Here is a 19,926-nt window from a genome sequence, read left to right on the forward strand (position 1 = left end):
ACCTTATAGTATAATAAATATCATCTTTATAATCAGCTATATTAATCAAACCTTATGTTATAATTAATATTCTTAAACTATAGGTTAAACTTATAAAATCTATAAGTGTTGCTACGAGTGTTCAACTAAATCCCGGCTTGAACCAAAATCTACAGTAATAAACATACTATAACTACGACTAGCTTCTACTAGTACTACTACTACTATCTAACTAGCTAAGTAAACATTCTGGGACTCTACAGAAAATGAGCTGTTTATGAGGGATCACAATGTCAAGTTGGGATGAGTCAAACATTCTTATTTATTTCGATAAATGGATCACAAATAGCTATGCTATGCTTTCTTTCTTCCCCAAGTGTCTTGCTAAAACAACCACATTTGATGATTTATGCTTGGGAGATGGAAGATGGAATGTTCAACTAGTTCCATAGTCTTTCTTTAAGGAAGAAGCAAAGACAATTTTATAAATTCCATTGAATACTAATGACACCTTACATTAGTCAGTTTGGCATTGTGACTCTTGGGGCATTACACGATCAAAAGTGGATATTGGCATGCAGTTAGAAAGGTAGGATTAGGACAAGATTCTTTAGCAGGCTCATCTAAATGGTGGAAGTGACTTTGGTGCTTGAATCTCCCTTCAAAAATTAAAAAGTTCATGTGGCAAGCCTCAAAAGACTGTATACCAACCATGTTGAATTTACATACTCGTGTGGGCTGGATCCTTCATAGTTCCGCCAATGCTAGGTGTACCTGCATATGTTGCTTGCAACATATTAGCCTTGGGAAACAACAATTGGGAAGAAATAAAACTTTATTGAGTTGAATGTTTCTGTACAAAATGAATATAGAAATGGCCTTTTATATAAGCCAAATAATGATACAAGAATTGGTTACAGAAGTGTAACTAATATGAAACTAATAACCATGACTCAACAGAATATCTAACTAATCCTAACTAAATTATAACTTAATATTCCCCCTCAAGATAGAGTGTATAGATTTATAACACCCATCTTGGAAATTATCTTAAAGAAATGAGAAGGAAAAATAGCTTTTGTTAGAACGTCAACTAGATTATCCTTCGAGACAACATGTATCATCTTTATGGTGTCATTAGAGACCTTTTCTTAAACAATATGACAATCTATCTCCATGTGCTTTGTGCTCTCATGGAAAACTGGGTTTTCTGATATGTGAATAGCGGCTGAGTTGTCACAATACAACACAGTAGAAGCCTTGAGAGGTATTTGGAAATCTTTGATCATAGCGAGGAGCCAAGTGACTTTGCATGTAGCATTTTCCATGGCATGATACTCTGCTTCAGCGAAAGAGCGAGAAACAGTGAACTATTTATTTGATTTCCATGAGATAAGGGACCTGCCAAGGAACACATAGTAACTTGAGATGGATCTCCGAGTGTCAATGCAGCTCCCCCAATTAGCATCAGTGAAGACTTTGAGTTGTAAAGGATCGAGAGCTTTGGCGTAGAAGAAAATTCCTTGGTCTAGAGTGCCTTTGAGATACTGTAAAATCCTATGGGCAACATACAAATGTTGCTGCCGAGGGTCTTGTAGAAATTGGATGAGGCGATTAACAACATAATTGATGTTGAGCCAGGTAATAGTGATGTATATGAGCTTCCCAATAATACTTCTAAACACCGTAGGATCAGATATTGGTTGGCCTTCATCTTTGCTTAACTTTATATTTGGTTCCATGGGTGTGGAGGCAGTCTTTGCACCAATATAACCAGATTCTTGTAGAAGTTGCAAAGTGAAGGGACGTTGTGAAACAGAGATGCCTTTGCTGGACCTACCTATTTCAAGACCAAGAAAAGAACGTGAAGGACCAAGGTCTTTCAATTTAAACTTGATGTCAAGTGTGTGTTTGAAGTCATTAAGATCTGAAACATTGTTAGTTGCAATAACTATATCATCAACATAGACTAATAAGGCTAAGAAAACACCTGAAGCATTTTGAATAAAAAGAGAGTGGTCTGATGGTGATTATTTGAAGCCTTCTTGGAGTAATGTTGAACTGAGTTTTGCATGCCATTGACGTGAAGCTTGTTTCAAGCCATATAGACTCTTTTGCAACTTGCAAACATGATTGGGAGGAAGTTCCCCCTTTGGTGTATATCCATGAGGTAGTTTCTGTTGGGGGAGAGTGAGATAACAACACCACAAAAAATAGAATCTACACAAAATTTGGATTAACAGAGACTTAAAAAATATTAAGAAAGAACATGAAAACAAGTAGAACAATGGTGTTCTTCAAGTTTTGATGAAGCTTCAAACCCTAGGCAAACCACCACTTTGAACAATCCTTAGAGCAAACCCTTAAGCAAAACCAAACACAAACCAAGGCTTATACACGTTGAGAAATGCTGTCCAAATACTTTATTTCCCAACCACTATTGATACTTGAGGCCTTCTCTTGAGGATATGAGGATTGAGATTGAACAAGCCTTCAACTTTCTAAGTCAAGCACTTTCTTGGAGAGTTCTTGGAGAAAACTAGAGATTCTTGGAGCTAGAGAGAAAATGAGGGTAGAGAGAGTGATCAAGTCTCTCAAATCACTGTTTTGACCCATATATACAGTAGGCACTGTCATTAGGTCTAACCAAAAGGATTATACTTGCAAAACACGTCATAAAGAGCATTTACGATGTTTCACGTAATATAGCAAGCGACGCATCGCGTGCTAACCCTAGCCAATAGGTGATGTGTCGCCTCCAGGGTGGCGACGTATCGCCACCCCTCTGACTTTAGACAATTCCAAAGGTCCAAAAAATGCTCCAAATGCCACCAAACTATTTGGGAACCCTTAGATACTTTTATGTATCACTTTGGACCCAAATTTGCATTTTATAAGTGCGTACAATTTGAAACTCAAATTCACATCTACACTATGTGAATTCTACTAAGTGTTTATACCTTGCTTGAATTTTAACACTTTATCATTTGTTTTTAACCAATCATAAAAATCTCCCACTTGGTTAAATACAAGCCACGTTCTCTAGCTTAAACAATTTTGGTGCATAAAATAAAGTGCCTTTCGGTTTGAACTTTATCTTAATGAAAATACCACAAAGTATTATCGAAATTATTAGTAGCTTAGAGCTTGAACCAAGTATTCCATATGATAACACTGGTGATACCTCACACACCTCCACCACATCTTTTGTTTTCTCACTTTCTCGCTTAGCACTATCATGGCCATGTGATCATCTCTTCATGGACTTTCCTGGGAGAAACTCCAACTCCCATGAGAGGTGGCACCACCTCTAAGTCCACATAGGTGAAGTTCATACAACATATTTGCAACCTTTATAGATGTTTGTTACACTCAACTGAACTTCATTAAAATCCCTAGGCCTAACCCTAACTCGGTAGAAACCAACACTAATCATCTCAGATGGAACTCATCATAAGTTTTAGTGTTGAAACTATTCACTTATCAATGACTTGTTCTTACCCGTTGAACTCTTTCCCTTGATTTGTACAAGTTGAGAGTTGAGTTTCCATTATTGGTGAATCTATTCTTCTTGGCTACTCTCTAGGCCCAAACTGCCCAGCTCCAGACCGAGGTTGAAGAAACCAAGGCAAAGCTGCTCAAGGCCAAGTCTGCAGTCAAAGAAGAAAAGGCAGCCTCACTGTCCTCCATGGAAGATATGTTGTACCATTGTTGGGCTTTTAACCAGGATGGCAACTTTTCTTTCATGGCTTCTGCACTGTGGGAACCGTACCTTGAAAAATTCAAGGCTCAAATCTTACTAGAACTGTCAGAAACGGGGGATGCTTCTACAGTGGGCGAGCAGGAAGGCGAGGAGGTCACGTCCTCAGAGCATCCTGGAGGGGCTCAATGACCATCTTTTCTGTTTTTTTTATATATATATTTGTTTGTAAACAATTGCCCATGGGCTCAGTTCAAGGTTTTTCTCCTCGGGACAAATTTGATTTTAATTTATATATCTAACTTCTAATCTATTTATCTTTCCTTGATTATCTCTCTTAGTTATGACTTCTTACACTTGTACATTCGAGATTTCAGGAATCAATTTTTAGATCGGGATAAATATTTTAAGCTCGGTTATATCCAAACTTAATGTGTTGATTTATATCATACCTGTTAAGAATCTGGCCTTGGACTCGCTTATATTCGGGATTTTAAATATTTTAAACTTAGTTCGTGTTAGGTTTATTGATAACTCGAGCTTTAAAAAATCCTTGATTTAAACAATTTTCCCAACTTTCAAAGTTTTGTACCTGGTTGTATCCAGGGTTTTAAATGATTAAAATTGAGTTATTGCTAGGTTTATTGACATCTCGAGCTCTTAGAAAAGCCATCGAATGTTCAATTTTCCAAGATTCTATGTTTCTGACCTGGTTGTATCCAGGATAGTTTTGTACCTGGTTGTATCCAGGATTTTAAGTAATTTAAGCTCATCCAAAAATCTTATTTTGATCCACCTCGGGTTATATGCCCCCCAAGTAACCAGAATGTAGAGACTTTCTTGGTTGCTTTTACAAACATCAATACATGAGCTTATACAACCTTATAAAGAACAATTATTTAAAACCACTATAACAAGAAAAATTTACACAATAATCCTCTGTTATTTAATTAAATGGATTTTATAATTAAGCCTTACATGTATGACTGTACTACTGATAATACTTTTTTAGGTGCATGGCGTTCCAGGTCCGTGGGACTGTTTCTCCACTAAGTTGAGCTAACTTGAAAGTTCCTTCACGCAAAACTTCCACGATCTGATATGGTCCTTCCTAGTTCGGGTCTAAAATGTGGTCCTTTGAATCCTTGTTTTCCAAAAAGACCCTTCGGAGGACCAGGTCGCCTAATCAAAAACTTCGTCTCTTGACCTTAGAATTAAAGTAACAAATGACTTTTCGTGATAATGGGCGAGCTGTAACTGCAAATCCTCTCGTTTCTCATCAATCAGGTTGAGAGATGCGTTAAGTAATTCATCATTCCATTCCTGGCTATATGTCTTTTGCCTGTGAGTAGCCACCCTAGCTTTGACTGGAAGGACGACCTCGCTTCCAAAAGTTAAGGAGAAAGGAGTGTGTCCCGTGGAGGTTCTGTGAGAAGTTCGGTATGCCTAAAGTACTTGCAGGAGCTGTTCGGGCCATACTCCTTTGGCCTCGTCTAACCTCTTCTTAAGGCTCGCCTTTAGGGTTTTGTTCATAGCCTCGACCTGACCATTGGCTTGTGGATATGCTACTGAGGATAAACTCTTTACAGCACCGTATTTTTCACAGAAGTTAGTGAAGAGATCACTGTCGAATTGGGTCCCATTATCCGACACGATCTTTTTAGGAAGCCCAAATCGACATACAATATTCTTCACCACAAAGTCCAGGACTCTCTTCGAAGTGATGGTTGCCAAAGGCTCGGCCTCTGCCCATTTCGTGAAATAGTTGATTGCCACTACCGCGTAACGAACTCCTCCCTTTCCCATAGGTAAAGATCCTATTAGGTCAATTCCCAGACTGCAAATGACCACTAGGATGAGATCATCGTTAGCTCGACTGGAGCAACTCAGGAAATTGTGGCAAAGCGCTGGCATTTGTCGCATTTCTGAACATACAAGATGGAATCTTTCGTCAAAGTGGGCCAAAAATAGCCCTGCCTCAGTGTTTTCAGTGCTAGGTTTTGCCCCCTAGCATAATCTCCACAAAAGCCTTCATGCACTTCTTGCAGAATGGTTTTAGCATCCTCAGGCAGAACACACCGTAGGAGGGGCAATGAATGACCACGTCGGTATAATGTACCATCCACTATCACATACCTTAGAGCTTGATAAAGTATTTTTCTTGCGTCCTTTCTTTCCTCAGGTAGCCTTCCCGTTGTAAGGTATTCCACTATGGGAGTCATCCAGGTCGGCCTTGTGTCGATCATCTCGACCTCTACCATTTTTCTATCACGCTCAGACTTTCCAAGAACTCCACTGGCACTACATTCAAAGTTTCAGCTTCCTTGGTGGTGGCAAGCCTTGCCAAAGTGTCAGCATTAGAGTTCTGTTCGCGAAGTATTTGTTCAACAATAATGTACTCAAATTTTGATAGCTCCCCCTTTACCTTAGCTAGATAAGCCACCATCTTGGTACCTCGAGCTTGATATTCCCCCAACACCTGATTGACCACAAGCTGGGAATCGCTATAACACTGTACGGCCTCACTTTGAGCTCCTTCGCCACTCTAAGTCCAGCTAGCAAGGCCTCATATTCGGCTTCGTTGTTAAATGCTTCGAATCTGAATCTTAGAGCTGTATGGAATTTATTCCCTTCTGGAGAGATTAATATGATCCCAGCTCCGACCATTCTCGTTCGATGACCCATCTACGAATATTTTCCACAACTCCTGCACATGTTCCTTCAAAAGCTCATCTTGAAATTCGGTGCATTCAGCCATGAAATCAGCAAGGGCCTGACTTTTGATTGAGTTCTGTGGTACGTACAGTATCTCAAACTGGCTGAATTCAATCGCCCATTTTAAAAGATGTCTTGACGTTTCAGGTTTTTGCAATACCTGCCTTAAAGGTTGGTCGGTCATGACGTGGATTGATGGGACTGGAAATATGGTCTAAGCTTCCTAGAAGCCAATATTAGACAGAATGCCATCTTTTCTATCAGTGGATATCGTGGTTCAGCTCTGAGAAGTCTCTTGCTTATGTAATACACCGGTTTTTTAGCCCGGTCTTCTTCTCAAACTAACACGGCACTGACTGCACTTTCTGTCACAGCCAAATAAAGGAATAGAGGTTCTCCAGACATAGGCTTAGGCAATATTGGGGGCTCGTCTAAGTGTGTTTTTAGGTCGAGGAATGCCTGCTCACACTCCTTAATCCATTCAAATTTATTGTTTCCTCTGAGCAAGTTGTAGAACGGCAAGCACTTGTCAGTGGATTTTGAAATAAAACGGTTCAGGGCTACCACCTTTCTAGTCAGACTCTAAACTTCTTTACGCGACCTAGGTGAGGGTATTTCCAACAATGATATGATTTTATTAGGGTTCACCTCTATCCCCCTTGTATTGACTATGAATCCTAGAAATTTTCCCGATGCCACTCCGAAAGTACACCTCTGGGGATTCAGTCTCATATTATACCTCCTAAAGATCTCAAAACATTCATTCAGATCGGATACATGGTTATCGGCAGTCTTGGATTTGACTAGCATATCATTGACATACACTTCCATATTTTTCCCGATCTGACCAACAAACATTTTGTTGACTAACTATTGGTAGGTAGCTCCAGCATTCTTTAGTCCGAAGGGCATAACTTTATAACAATATACATTAGTTGGAGTCATAAAGCTAGTATGCTCTTGGTCCGCAGGATTCATAGTGATCTGGTTATATCTAAAATACACATCCATGAAGGACATGAGCTCGTGTCCTGCGGTGGCATCTACCAACTGATCAATCCTCGGTAGTGGAAAGCAATCTTTAGGACAAGCTTTGTTCAGGTCGGAGAAATCGATGCAGGTCCTCCACTTTCCGTTTGGCTTCAGGACCAGCACAGGATTTGTGACCCAGATCGGGTATTTTGCTTCAGGAATAAACCCACACTTTAATAGTCGAGCTACTTCTTCCTCCAGTGCTTCAGCTCAGACTATTCCCAAATGTCTCTGTTTTTGGGATTTTGCAGGCAAGCTTTTGTCCAAGTTTAAAGTGTACATGATCACACTCGGACTTATTCCCACCATGTCTTCATGCGACCAGGTGAAAACATCTATATTCCCTTGTAAAAATTTAACCAGCTACTTTTTCCTTTCATCACCAAGATTTTTCCCAATCTTAATGACTCTTGAAGCGTCTTTGGGATCAATGTTTACTTCCTCGAGCTCCTCAATAGCTTGGAGCTCTGATCTGTCCTCGCCCATTCGTGGGTCGATATCATCACCTGGGGCGACATCACTATCCTTTATTTCTTGAGGTTCTTCCGTCCCGCAAGCATCTTCCACTTCTTGGGACTCCTCACCTTCGTCACTTATGGCCATTGCTTACTGCCCGGGTTGTGACTTTCCCTTCATAGAAATGCTATAGCATTCCCTGGCAGCGAGCTGATCGCCTCTGACGGTGCATATTCCAGCAGATGAAGGGAATTTGATTGCTAGGTGGTGGATAGAGGTTATGGCTTCAAACGCCATCAACGCAGGTCAGCCCAAAATCGCATTGTACATGGCTGAACAATCGATGACCACAAACTCAAGCAGCTTGGAGACAGTTCGTGGACCTTCACCCAATGTTACCACTAATTCGATCGTTCTGATGGCAGCCGACCCTTCACCAGAAATCCCATATAGAATCATTGAGGTTGCCTTTAGCTCAGTTACAGACAATCCCATTTTTTCTAAGGTGGACCTAAGAAGTAGACTCACAGAGCTCTTGTTGTCTACTAGTGTCCTCTGAACTCTCCAGTTGGCGAGTTGAACAGTTATGACCAGAGGATCGTTATGTGGGAACTGGACATGGCTGGCATCTTCCTCTGTAAAAATGATTGGTTGTTTCTCCAATTGCTGCTGCTTTGATAACCGTTGTTCCGGGACGAACTCGACTCCATTATGGGACTTCAGTTCGTTGATGTACCTCTTCTGGGCACCTCTGCTCGTGCATGTTAGATGAGGTCCTCCTGAAATGGTGGCTATATCTCCTCCTGTTATCGGAGGAGGATTATCCTGATTCACCTGAGCTCCGCCTTGATTAATTGGAGTCTTAGAAGCTGACGGAGGATTTTGTTCAGTGGGCTGACTGGGAGTCGCTCGATTCCGGGCGTACTGGGCCAAAGGTCCCGCCCTGATGAGTGTCTTGATCTCATCCTTCAGTTGTCTACAGTCACCAGTATTATGACCGATATCATTGTGGAATCGGCAAAACTTTGAAGGATCTCTCTTCGTTCTTTAGTTTTTTAGCAGTTCTGGCTTCTTCCATGGAAGGCGAGTAGAATTAGCTAAGAAGATACGCTCTCTAGTATCCGTGAGATCGGTATATGTTGCGTAGACCGGTTTAAATTTCTCTATGGACTTGTTTTTCTTTGTTCCGCTATGGTCGCCCTCACCATTTCCCTTCCTCTTATTATTTCCCCCTTCATTATTCTGGGCAACGGTTTGAGCCGTAGCTACAACATCCGTTACCGCTCCAACGGGCTGGACAGGGACTTGGCTGGTTCCTGCGACAAAAGCTCCCGCCTCTTCCAGGTTAACCCATCTTTGAGCTCGTGTCAAGAACTCGTCCACAATATTAACTCCTTTCCTCTGTAACTCTTGCCACAGGTTGCCTCCAACAAGAATTCCCATCCTCATTGCCATGAGCTTGGAGCTTTCGTTGGCATCTCTAGCTCGCACAGCGACATTGGAAAACCTACTTAGATATGCTTTCAACGGTACACCAGGCTGCTGCTTTACATTAGCCAATGAGTCAGCCTTAATCCAAGCTGCCTGGGAAGCCTTGAATGCTCTCTTAAAATCAGTGGAAAAACTCTTCCACGAGCTGATTGAATGCCTCTTGTATTGTTTGAACCATTGCCTAGCTGGACCAATCAGAGTCGAGGGGAATATAAGGCACCTTAGATCGGATTCAACATTGTGGGCCATCATTATGGTGTTGAACATCCCCAAGTGATCAGACGGATCCCCATCTCTGTCAAACTTTGAAAAATGTGGCATCCTGAAACCCACTGGATATGCGGCCCTCACAATATTCGGGGCAAAAAGCTCAAGCTCATCCTTTGAGTAACACTCATCTTTTTCTTTCTCTATTATAAGCTTCTTCATTAGCTCTTCCATCTGGGCTAGCCTTTCGAGGGTTTGGTCCTTGGACCCTAGGTTATTCTGGGGCTGTTCAACAGCTCCCATCCTATCGTATGCGTTTGGAAAATTTTTGTCCCTCCAAGTTCGGGCTTGGTTTTGTGGGACATTCTCGTTATCACGTACTTCGGAAGGACCTCCCTCTTGATGAGTTTAACTGACTCCTTCATCCCGAGTTGAATTTCTTCTTTGTGAATTTAGGCGATCACACAGATCAGGTTGTGGATCATATCGAGGGCTTTGAGCCGAACTTAGATGATTCCTTAGATCACCCTCAGACCTACCACTTCGATGACTTTTCATCCAATAACTTCCATTTGCGAAGCTCACAGCTCGTGGTCGAGGCCGAGGATCTGGATTTTCAACACGTGTCCATGGAACATAGGTACAGGCAGATGGAGGAGGATTTCTTCTGCTGTCTCCATAAGCAGGAGTGTCCTGTGTAGGATGAGGCAGCGTCAGATATCTTATGGGTGACTGGCGAGGCAATCCTTGTCCCATCAGGGTGAACTAAATTAGCCCGCCTCTATTCTGCCCCATCATTTCTAGCTCTCTACATCTGACGATCCAATCGTGACACAGGAGGGTTGGCTGGAACATTTTGCCTCTGTGAACCTATTCCAGCCCCTCCTCGTGGGTTGCCATGGGTATTCCTAGGCGCATGCGATGGAGGCACCAAACTTAGGGTCGTGGTTCTAACCGATCGACTGATGTGCTGATGACCACTCTAAGGGCCACTAGGTTGAGCATTTCGACAGTCTTGCGCCGCAAGTACAGAACTTGGGGTAGCAGTTCTGACTGACCAACTTGATTTGGATCGGTTATTCCTGTGGGACTTATGAGACCCACTTTGCCTCTTTCTGACATTAACGTTGGTTGGAAGAGGGGTAACCGAGCCAAAATCTCCTCAATTTGCTTGTTTTCCTTGGCAAGGTGGCTTCTTAACTGTATATTTTCCAATTCAACCGCAGTTATGTAATCTGGATTTGGATTCAGTGGCAATGACGCCGAACTCCCAGTATCGCCGTGGCCCACCAGTTGCTTTCCCTGACGTTGCTGGACTTCTTGGCCATGCTCGTTTGAAACAGCGATATGAGGGGCCTCCTGCCCACCAAGCTTGTAACGACCCCAAATTCGCTATTTAGGCTTAAGGGCCTGGAGTAGTGTGCCTGGAGGGCATAATGGGATTCTGTGTGTGACTTTTATGAATTTAATGCATGATTATGACTTATTGCACGTTATATGACTATCTGATTATTTGAGATGCATGACTATGTGAATTAGTATGCATGTAGACCTGATTGTCTTAGAATGAGCATGATTGTAATTTGGCCATTTTAGAGCACAACTGTGATAATTGTATTATGTAATCGTGCCATGTGAGTGTGATGTTATTATCAGGATGCACGCATCGAGATGGTCCTAGTGAGCCAGTTAGTCTAAAAGTTACAACGGGATGTTGTACCCGGCTCGGGAGGAGCCTAGGGGTACTTCGGGAATCTTATAAGTTGAGTTGAGAATGAGTGGTTAGTTATTGGTAATTGGGTAACCTGGGTAACCGTTTGTAACTGCTGTGGGTAACAAGTTTTAAGATAGAAAGTGGTAGAATTGAAATGAAAGTGTAAAGACTTAAGTGCCCTTGAAGGTTTAGCTAAGAAGGAATAGTAGGAAGGGGTAATTTGGTCTTTTGGCAAGGCAAATAGGCAAGTTTCAGCTGGGTATATGGGGTATACGGTTTGGGCATTGGATCATTTAGTGTTTTGATAAAATTAGAAGAGAAGGAAAAGAAGAGGAGAGAAAGGCTAGGGCAAGCAAAAAGAAAAGAAGAAGAAGAGAAGGAGAAGTGGGAACCTAGGAGGAAATCAAGGAAGCTTTGTGTTGATTCTCCATTTTAGGTAAGGGTTTTATACATATTTAAGTTTGGGTTTTGTTTTGATTTGAGGAATTTAAATGCCTAAGCTAAGCATTGTTGAGTTTTGGGTTAGTTGCTGAAATTTAAGAACAAAGGTGTGGATCTTGGGTGTGTTGATGTTTTGATCTTGTTTCTAGTGTCTATAGGTTGTTAGATTGTTCATATGAAGTTTGGATTTGAGTTTTGGGGTTTAGGTATTGATTTGGGGGTGATTTGGAGAGGTTGAAGCTCGCAAAAACGCGAAGGAAAAACCCAGAATTCTGGGCTGCGAAGGCGTGCCGCGGCACAAGTTTTTCGTGCCGCGGCGAGGGAGCCCCTGACTTGCTGGGTGCCGCGGCACAAGGCCAATTTCAGGATGTCATTTTTGGAAATTTTAGGCCTTTGCTCCGGGGGTTCGGGGGATGTCACCGGGGTGTTGTTTCAGGTTTTAGAGGTCCCGGGAGTACGGGATTGGTCCCGGGAAGTGGTTTTGGGCTTGGTTAGTATTAAAAGTGTTTTATGTGTGTTGTGACTAGGATTTCGGGGAGGCTCGTGCTAGTGGACTGTGCTCGTGACCGTGGTGCATTGGAAAGCAAGGGATACAGGTAAGAAAACCGTAACACCCGAGAATAGGGCATGGCCCCACTGTGTGATTGCAGGGCATGGCCCCAGATTGTATTATGTGCAAATGTTTAACCTTAAATGAATCATGATGTGTGTGAATGATTATTTGAATGTACTATATGTGTGATTATAATGAAATGAACGGCAAGGGCCGAGTGCGGCGTAGGCCGGGTACGGCTGTGGGGCCGAAAGTAACACACATCACATGAGATGCTTATATTCAGGGTGGGACCCAAGGGATACATGAGTTATCCTCGCGGTGAGAACCGAAACCCCAGGCTTTGGTAAGGCCTCTGGGGCGGCGTGGCCGTGCTTGTTTATTATGATGGTTTTCCTATTTATCAGTGAATTATGCCAGCTATATGAATTGCATATGTTATGTATTATTTGGGTTTTCTTGCTGGGTTTCGGCTCACGGGTGCTCCGTGTGGCAGGTAGAAGCAAGGAGTCAGTCAACCGGCCATGAGTATGGAGAGCATGGGGGCGGCGCGTACATGTTCGGCCTGCCCGACTGCTTTGGTTGGGGGCATTTTGTAAATGGCTGTATTGATCCATTCTTTTGATAGTTAACCTGGTGTAAATCTATTTTTGAGTTGTAAATATTTTGTAAACCTTATTTTGGGATCCCAGATGTTTTATACTTATGTTTTCAATGAAGTTAAACATTTTTAAAGAGTACAGCCTTAAATTCTGATTTATCCACACTTTTGTTTTTTGAGACCACTTAGAGTCAGTCAAAAGCACGATTTCTATTTTAAACTCACTTAGTAACGGCTCTAAGGTAGTAGGGCGTTACAAAGCTGTTCTATCTCATTATTGTGCATTGAGCTAGTGACCACCATGATGAGATTTGACTGGGATTTTGATGAAAGCACTAATCTCACCTCTCAATGAAAGCACCAAATTGTTAACGCGGTTTTTCGCCAACAGTGAATTAAGAAAATAACAAGGTTGATTAATGCTTGATAATAAATCGAAATAGAAATGAACTCTCAAAGATAGATCTTTTATGTGGTTCAGTGGTTAAAATCCAACTAGTCCATGAGTCTATATTATTATTGTTTTTCTCTCTCTATTTTAGCAGAATTTTAGTATTACAGAATAATCGTCCCTTTCCCTATCCAATATCCTCAGTATTTATACAGAAATTCCATGGACAGGTTTTGGCAACCGCGTGAGTCAATCACGGATTTACATATTTATTACATTTAATACAAAATATTCTCATTTATACCAGGATATGATCTGATCACGAAATAAATGGTCTCCTAATATCTGAGACATTAAATATTACAGGCTGGCCATAAATGATCGCATAAAAGTACCCGAGTCTTTGGGGATTCGTGAGTACACAATATATCTTCGAGCTCGTACTATGGAGGCCATATGAATATCATGAGCTTGCGCTTCGCAACCTATGCATCCCTAGCTCGCATGATCACTGTGAAAACTAAGCTGTCCATGTGGATAATAAATGGATTCCTTGGTTATTTCTTCCACATATTTATTTTCCAGTTGTACCCGAGCTGAATGAAGGACTCGTGCTGAAATCAGGGTACAACAGTATCCACCTCTCCAAGGTCCTTTATCTTGAAGTTAGAAGAAAGAAATATCTTCGTTTCCATTATTCATCTCATGTAATTACTCAAAATCAATATATCATCTATATAAAGATTCAATAATATGACATAGTCATCACAAGTCTTATGTCCACATTGTTGTGTCAAAATCCATTTGAAACAATGATTTTATCAAAATTCTCATGCCATTGATTTGGAGCTTGTTTCAAACCATATAATGATTTGACAAGTCTACAAACTTTATGTTCATTTCATGAAGAACAAAACCCTCTGGTTGTTCCATATAGACCTCTTCCTTGAGATCCCCATTTAGGAATGTTGTTTTGACATCCGTTGATGAACATAAAGGTTATATATAGATGATAAGACATATAATATTCCAATAGAAGTAGTTCCTGGTACCGGTGCATATGTGTCAAAGTAATATATTCTCTCTTTTTGTTTTAATCCTTTGGCTACTAATCTAGTTAAAAGGTTTGTATGGTGCCTTCGGTATGGTATTTCCTTTTAAATACTCATTTGCACCCAATTGGTTTTGACCCCTTTGGAAGGTCAATCAATTCCCAAGTGTGGTTAAACATAATTGAATCCATTTCATCATTAATTTATTCCTTCCAAAAAGTGTTGTCCCATGAGGACATAACTTTATTGAAAGTTTTGAGATCATCTTCTATTTGAAGTATTATTGGATATGTTCAAGTGAGTTCCTCATTATTACCTTCTACAATGTATATTGTCTCTATTTGAGAACACTTCTCACTTTATCCCAAATCTTTGAGCCTTTGGCTCATTCTAGGAAATTGAGGTTACTCACCAACCATTTTAGAAGTCTCCTCTAGAGGCTCTCTAATTTGAGTTGGTTCTATTAACTGGTTGTCATCACATGACATGTTCTCAAAGAACTAAACCTCCCTTGATTAAATTATCACATTAGACTCGAAGTCTAATAATCTATAAGTTTTGCTATTTTGGGCATAACCCACAAATGCACATCTTACAGCCCTTGGACCTAACTTAGTTCTTTTAGGATCCGTGTTCTTGCAATAAGCAAGACACCTCCACACTTTAAGATAACCAATGTTTGGTTTCTTTCCTTTCCATAACTCATGTGGAGAGATATTGTTTTTCTTCATGGGAATATGATTCAAAATATGACAAGCAGATAGCAAGGCTTCACTGAAACGTTCCAATTTCTTGAGATGTTAACTGACCCATACAATAAATAATTTTAAAATAAAACACCTTTTCTTATAAAAGAAACCAAATGCGACTAACAAACCGAACATTTAAAAAGAAAAGGAACTCCGGGGTTTTGTAGTTATTGTAAATAAATAAAATAAAACAAACATTTGAAACTAACAATAAAACTTAAAACTTTATTCAAATTCAATAAAAAAAAAATTCTAATAGGCCTGACCCCATACGGTCGTTAAATCCTTGACGTGTACACCCTCTGCCAAAGCTCTCCAAGTCATTGTACAATACCCACATCCTTGCCTTTATTGCAACACAAAGTACCCATGAGCCAAAGCCCAGCAAGAAGAGTTGTGTAGGACACAACCCCCTTTAAACTACCCAAGAACATAATTCAATTCAAAACAACATTAGACAATTAATTTATGAATATTAACATTAAACAATAGTCATATCTAAAGCAAAATAAACCTAGTGCTTTTAAGCACATAAGAACATATGCATGCACTTCCAACATATCATAGGCATGCTAACTTGTAACATAGACATGCATTTAAGAACATAAGCATGCCAAGCAACATATCACACATACAAGTATCAACATAAGTAAAATTTATCGTAAACTACTTAAAACATGTAACATTCACTAGCATAACCATACATCAAGCATATGTAATTTAAACATAAAAATTCTACTGTTAAGAGTATGTCAAGCGTACACCTTGTGTGCAGGTGTTCACTCTTCTTATCTCGATAGCAACAGCGATCCACACACACTAACGCGTCCCTTAAAGTATCCTTAGCTAGCCTAAACATGTCACTTAACATCAAAGCTTTCAAAAACTTAAACTAAACCAAAACCCTACTAAAACACACTCATGTCCCTATTAAGGCTAATTCATACCCAAAACATTTTTAAGAAAGTCATAAACCCTATTTCATAAAACCACAAACCAAAAGGTACCAATATATAACAAAATGGTGCACTTGAACAAAAATATAGCAAATCTGGGCAACCGGCGCAGTTGCGCCCACAGAGAGTTTCGACTTTCTAGGCTGGCAGCGCGCTCGCGCCAGGGCTAGGCGCGCTCGCGCTAGTCCCTTTTTTTTTTTGGAAATCACAGATGCGATTTTTAAACCTAGAAATTGACCTAAATCGCAAAGTTCTATCCCAAAACACAAAATCAGTCATCCTAGCTTGTTTCTAAACCTTAAAACCTAAATATAATCAATCCTAAACTAATAAACATTCATAATCATAAAATACAATTAAATCTCTTTCTCAACATCAAAAACCTAAATCTATCATAGACTCAAATAACAAAGTTCAAAGAATTTACCTATCAATATCTCAGGCAGAATCCTCAATTCCTTAGTTCCTTTGTGTGATCCTTAGTCCACCAAACCATTAATTCCACATCCTCCTCCGAATTTCTAAGCCTCAAAGACCCATATCAAGAACTAGAGAGATGTTCTTGCTCTATACTCTATCGCGTATTGTAAATGAGAATTTTTTTACTATCGTATCAAACCTAGACCTAATTCCCAATATTTTATTTATTTATGATAATAAATCATATAAAGTCCAATTACCATACTATCCCTACTCTCTAACTTTTCCTCAGTAAATACTTAAGCCCATTTTTGTAATTTCTATCAAAGCTAATAGTTTTGATTTTCCTTAATTACACTTTATACCATAAAACTCATATTTCTACTTTAACCCCTATTAATCAACTACTATCACATTTTAGCCCCTAATACTTGAAGAAACATGTGTGTGGATAGGCTGAAAAATTCATATAAAATCAAACATACATATCATAGCTTAAATCATGTATCACATAAAATATATAAATTACCATAATACCCTGGCCTACGCCAGATTACCAAAATACCCCTCACTAACGGGAGCAGATATTACAACTATCACCTCCTTAAAGAAATTTCGTCATCGAAATTTACTTGAACAATTCTGGGTATTGCTCCAACGTAGCCGATTCCAACTCCCATGTTTCATCTTCTACTGAGTTGTTCCTCCAAAGAACCTTGACTAACCCGATCGTCTTATTCTATAACACTTTTTTCTTCTTTTCCAAAATCTTAATTGGCTTTTCTTCGTAAGAAAGGTCTTCTTGCACATTCAACGTCTCATAACTAAGAATATGTGATGGATCCGAGACATACTTACGTAACATGGACACATGAAAAACATTGTACACTCCTCCTAGAACTGGAGGCATGGCTAAACTATAAGCCACTTGTCCGATTTTCGTACCAGTTTCGGGCCAACATACTTACTTTTGCCCATTTCATCCTAAATGAATTGGCAATCTACACTTTCTTCCATAGAGCATCTCGTACGGTGCTACTCCAAAAGTTGACTGATAGCTATTGTTATATGAGAACTCTATCAATGGAAGATACTTGCTCCATGACCCATTGAAATCCAATACACATGGTCTAAGCATGTTTTCTAGATTCTGTATTGTTCTTTCCGTTTGTCCATCTGTCTGAGGATGGAATGCTGTACTGAACTTCCACTTAGTACCCATCACTTATGTAATCCTTCCAAAAACTTGCATGTGAATTTTGGGTCCCTATCCAAAACTACCGACTTTAGTACTCCATGAAGTCTCACAATTTCCTGCACATAAAGCTCCGCATACTGCTCTGTTGTATACATTGTTCTAACAAGTATAAAGTGTGCATATTTCATAAATCTATCAATGATCTCCCAGACTGAATCATGTTGCTTTGTGGTCTTAGGTAACCCTACCACGAAGTCCATAACAATCTATTCCCATTTCCATTATGGGATATTTAACTGTTGTAACAAATTGGGGGGGGGGGGGTGACTTTGGTGCTCTGCTTTAACTTGCTGGCACGTAAGGAACCTAGTGACATACTCCACTATGTCCTTCTTCATTCCAGGCCACCAATATAACATCTTCAAATCTTGGTACATTTTTGTAGTCCCTGGATGTAATGAATGAGTAGTATTTGCTTCATCAAGAATCTCCTTCTTAACCTCTGGTTCCGTAGGCACACATATTCGATCCTTGTACCTCACTGTCTCACTATCACTAAGGGTGAAATCCTTGTTACTTCCATCTTGAATCCCTTGTTTATACTTTTGTATAACAGAGCCAAATGTAGAGTCAGGTTTACTAATCCCCCCACGAACAACTCTATACCCGCTCGTTCTATTTCTTCCATCAATTTAGCATATACTTGTCTTATAGCCATTACTTTCCCTTGGTTCCTGCGACTTAGAGTGTCGGCTATCATATTCGCCTTACCCAGATGATACAATATTTAACAATTGTAGTCTTTGACCGATTCCAACCACCATCGTTGCCTCATATTTAAATCCTTTTTGGTAAAGAATTATTTCAAGCTCTTATGGTTAGTATAAATCTCACATTTCTCCCCATAGTGATAGTGTCGTCGTATCTTCAATGCAAACACTACTGCTGCCAATTCTAAGTCATGTATTGGGAAGCGCTGCTCATACTCCTTAGCTGTCTAGATGCATATGTGATCACCTTCTGTGCTTGCATCAATACACAACCAAATCCTTGTTTCAACGCGTCACATTATAATACAAACTTTTCATTATCTATAGGCAGACTTAATACAGCTGTCGTAATAAGCCTATCCTCCAACTCCTAAAAGCTCCACTCACAATCCTTAGTCCATACAAACTTTATTCCTTTCTTGGTAAATTCCGTCAATGGCGTGACAATCTTTGAAAACCATTCTACAAATTTCTTGTAATATCCTGCCAACCCACTGAAACTTCTCACCTCTGAAGCATTCTTCGGTTGTTACCAATATTTTAAAGCTTCAATCTTTATTGGGTCAACTTTTATACCATCCTTGCTCACAATATGTCCTAAAAATGCCATTTGTTGATAACTCTACAAAATAGAGTTATTTTACCACATTTTGAATGTTAATTTTTGCTTAGTATTTGAATTTTTAAGTAATTTATTATGTTTTTAAGTAATTTTGAATTTATTAGTCTTATTGTAAAAAAAATTAGATTTTTATATGTTTTTATAGATATTTTATTGTAATATGTTGTAGTTTAATTATTTGAATTAGTGTTGTGTGATTAGTAATAAAAATGCACGTGTATTGATCTTAAATGTTAAATTAAATTAAGTTTTAATTAATATTCTCAAAGAATTAATATGAATTATTTTATATGTGAAAATATTTTATTATGATTTTATTTTATTTTATTTTATAGGAAATTGTTGTATTGTGGGTACTTGAAAAGACAAGAAAAAGATAGAAAAGAAAGTGGCAAAACTGAAAAATAAAAGAATTTAAAAGTGTCATTTGTGAAGCCCAAAAGCTCCCTCACACAAGCCCATGCCCCAACTGCCTCTGTAATGACCCAAATTTCCTAATAAGGTTTAGGACCTTGATTAGGAGGCCGGGAGGGCCATAATTGATTTATTATGCTATTTAATGATTATATACATGTTTATGTGAATTATATTATTATATGATGATAAATGCATGCATATGGGTTCATTTTTAATTATAAAGGCATTTTGGTAATTTGGCCCGTTGAGGGCGTGATTGCGTATTTTCGTGCATGTGGGTGAATTATAAATAATACCACATTATATGTGGATCGGTTCGAGCCATTTGGCATGAGACGATCATGGAATGCAGTTTTCAGTCTAGTCATAACGGGATTAAGTTCGGGGCTCGGAGTGAGTCTCGGGGTAATTTGGTGATTAGAACGTTGCCGGGAATTAGAGGGTAACGGGATGTGAATTATT

At 39.7% G+C, this 19,926-nt stretch overlaps 1 protein-coding gene across 1 annotated transcript in view; it reads right to left on the minus strand.

The window, feature by feature from the left end:
- Positions 1-1,130: 1,130 nt before the first annotated feature.
- LOC133799618 (uncharacterized mitochondrial protein AtMg00810-like) overlaps positions 1,131-19,926 on the minus strand; it is a 43,292-nt gene continuing 24,496 nt past the window's right edge. Inside the window, exons 2-3 of the mRNA XM_062237617.1 lie at positions 1,403-1,969; positions 1,131-1,318 (exon numbers count right to left, since the gene is read on the minus strand). Of these exons, the coding sequence (XP_062093601.1) occupies positions 1,131-1,318; positions 1,403-1,969 (755 nt within the window). The remainder of the gene's footprint in view (positions 1,319-1,402; positions 1,970-19,926) is intronic.

This window comes from Humulus lupulus, chromosome 9 (genome assembly GCF_963169125.1).
Source record: "Humulus lupulus chromosome 9, drHumLupu1.1, whole genome shotgun sequence".
In the NCBI taxonomy this organism is placed as follows: Eukaryota; Viridiplantae; Streptophyta; class Magnoliopsida; order Rosales; family Cannabaceae; genus Humulus; species Humulus lupulus.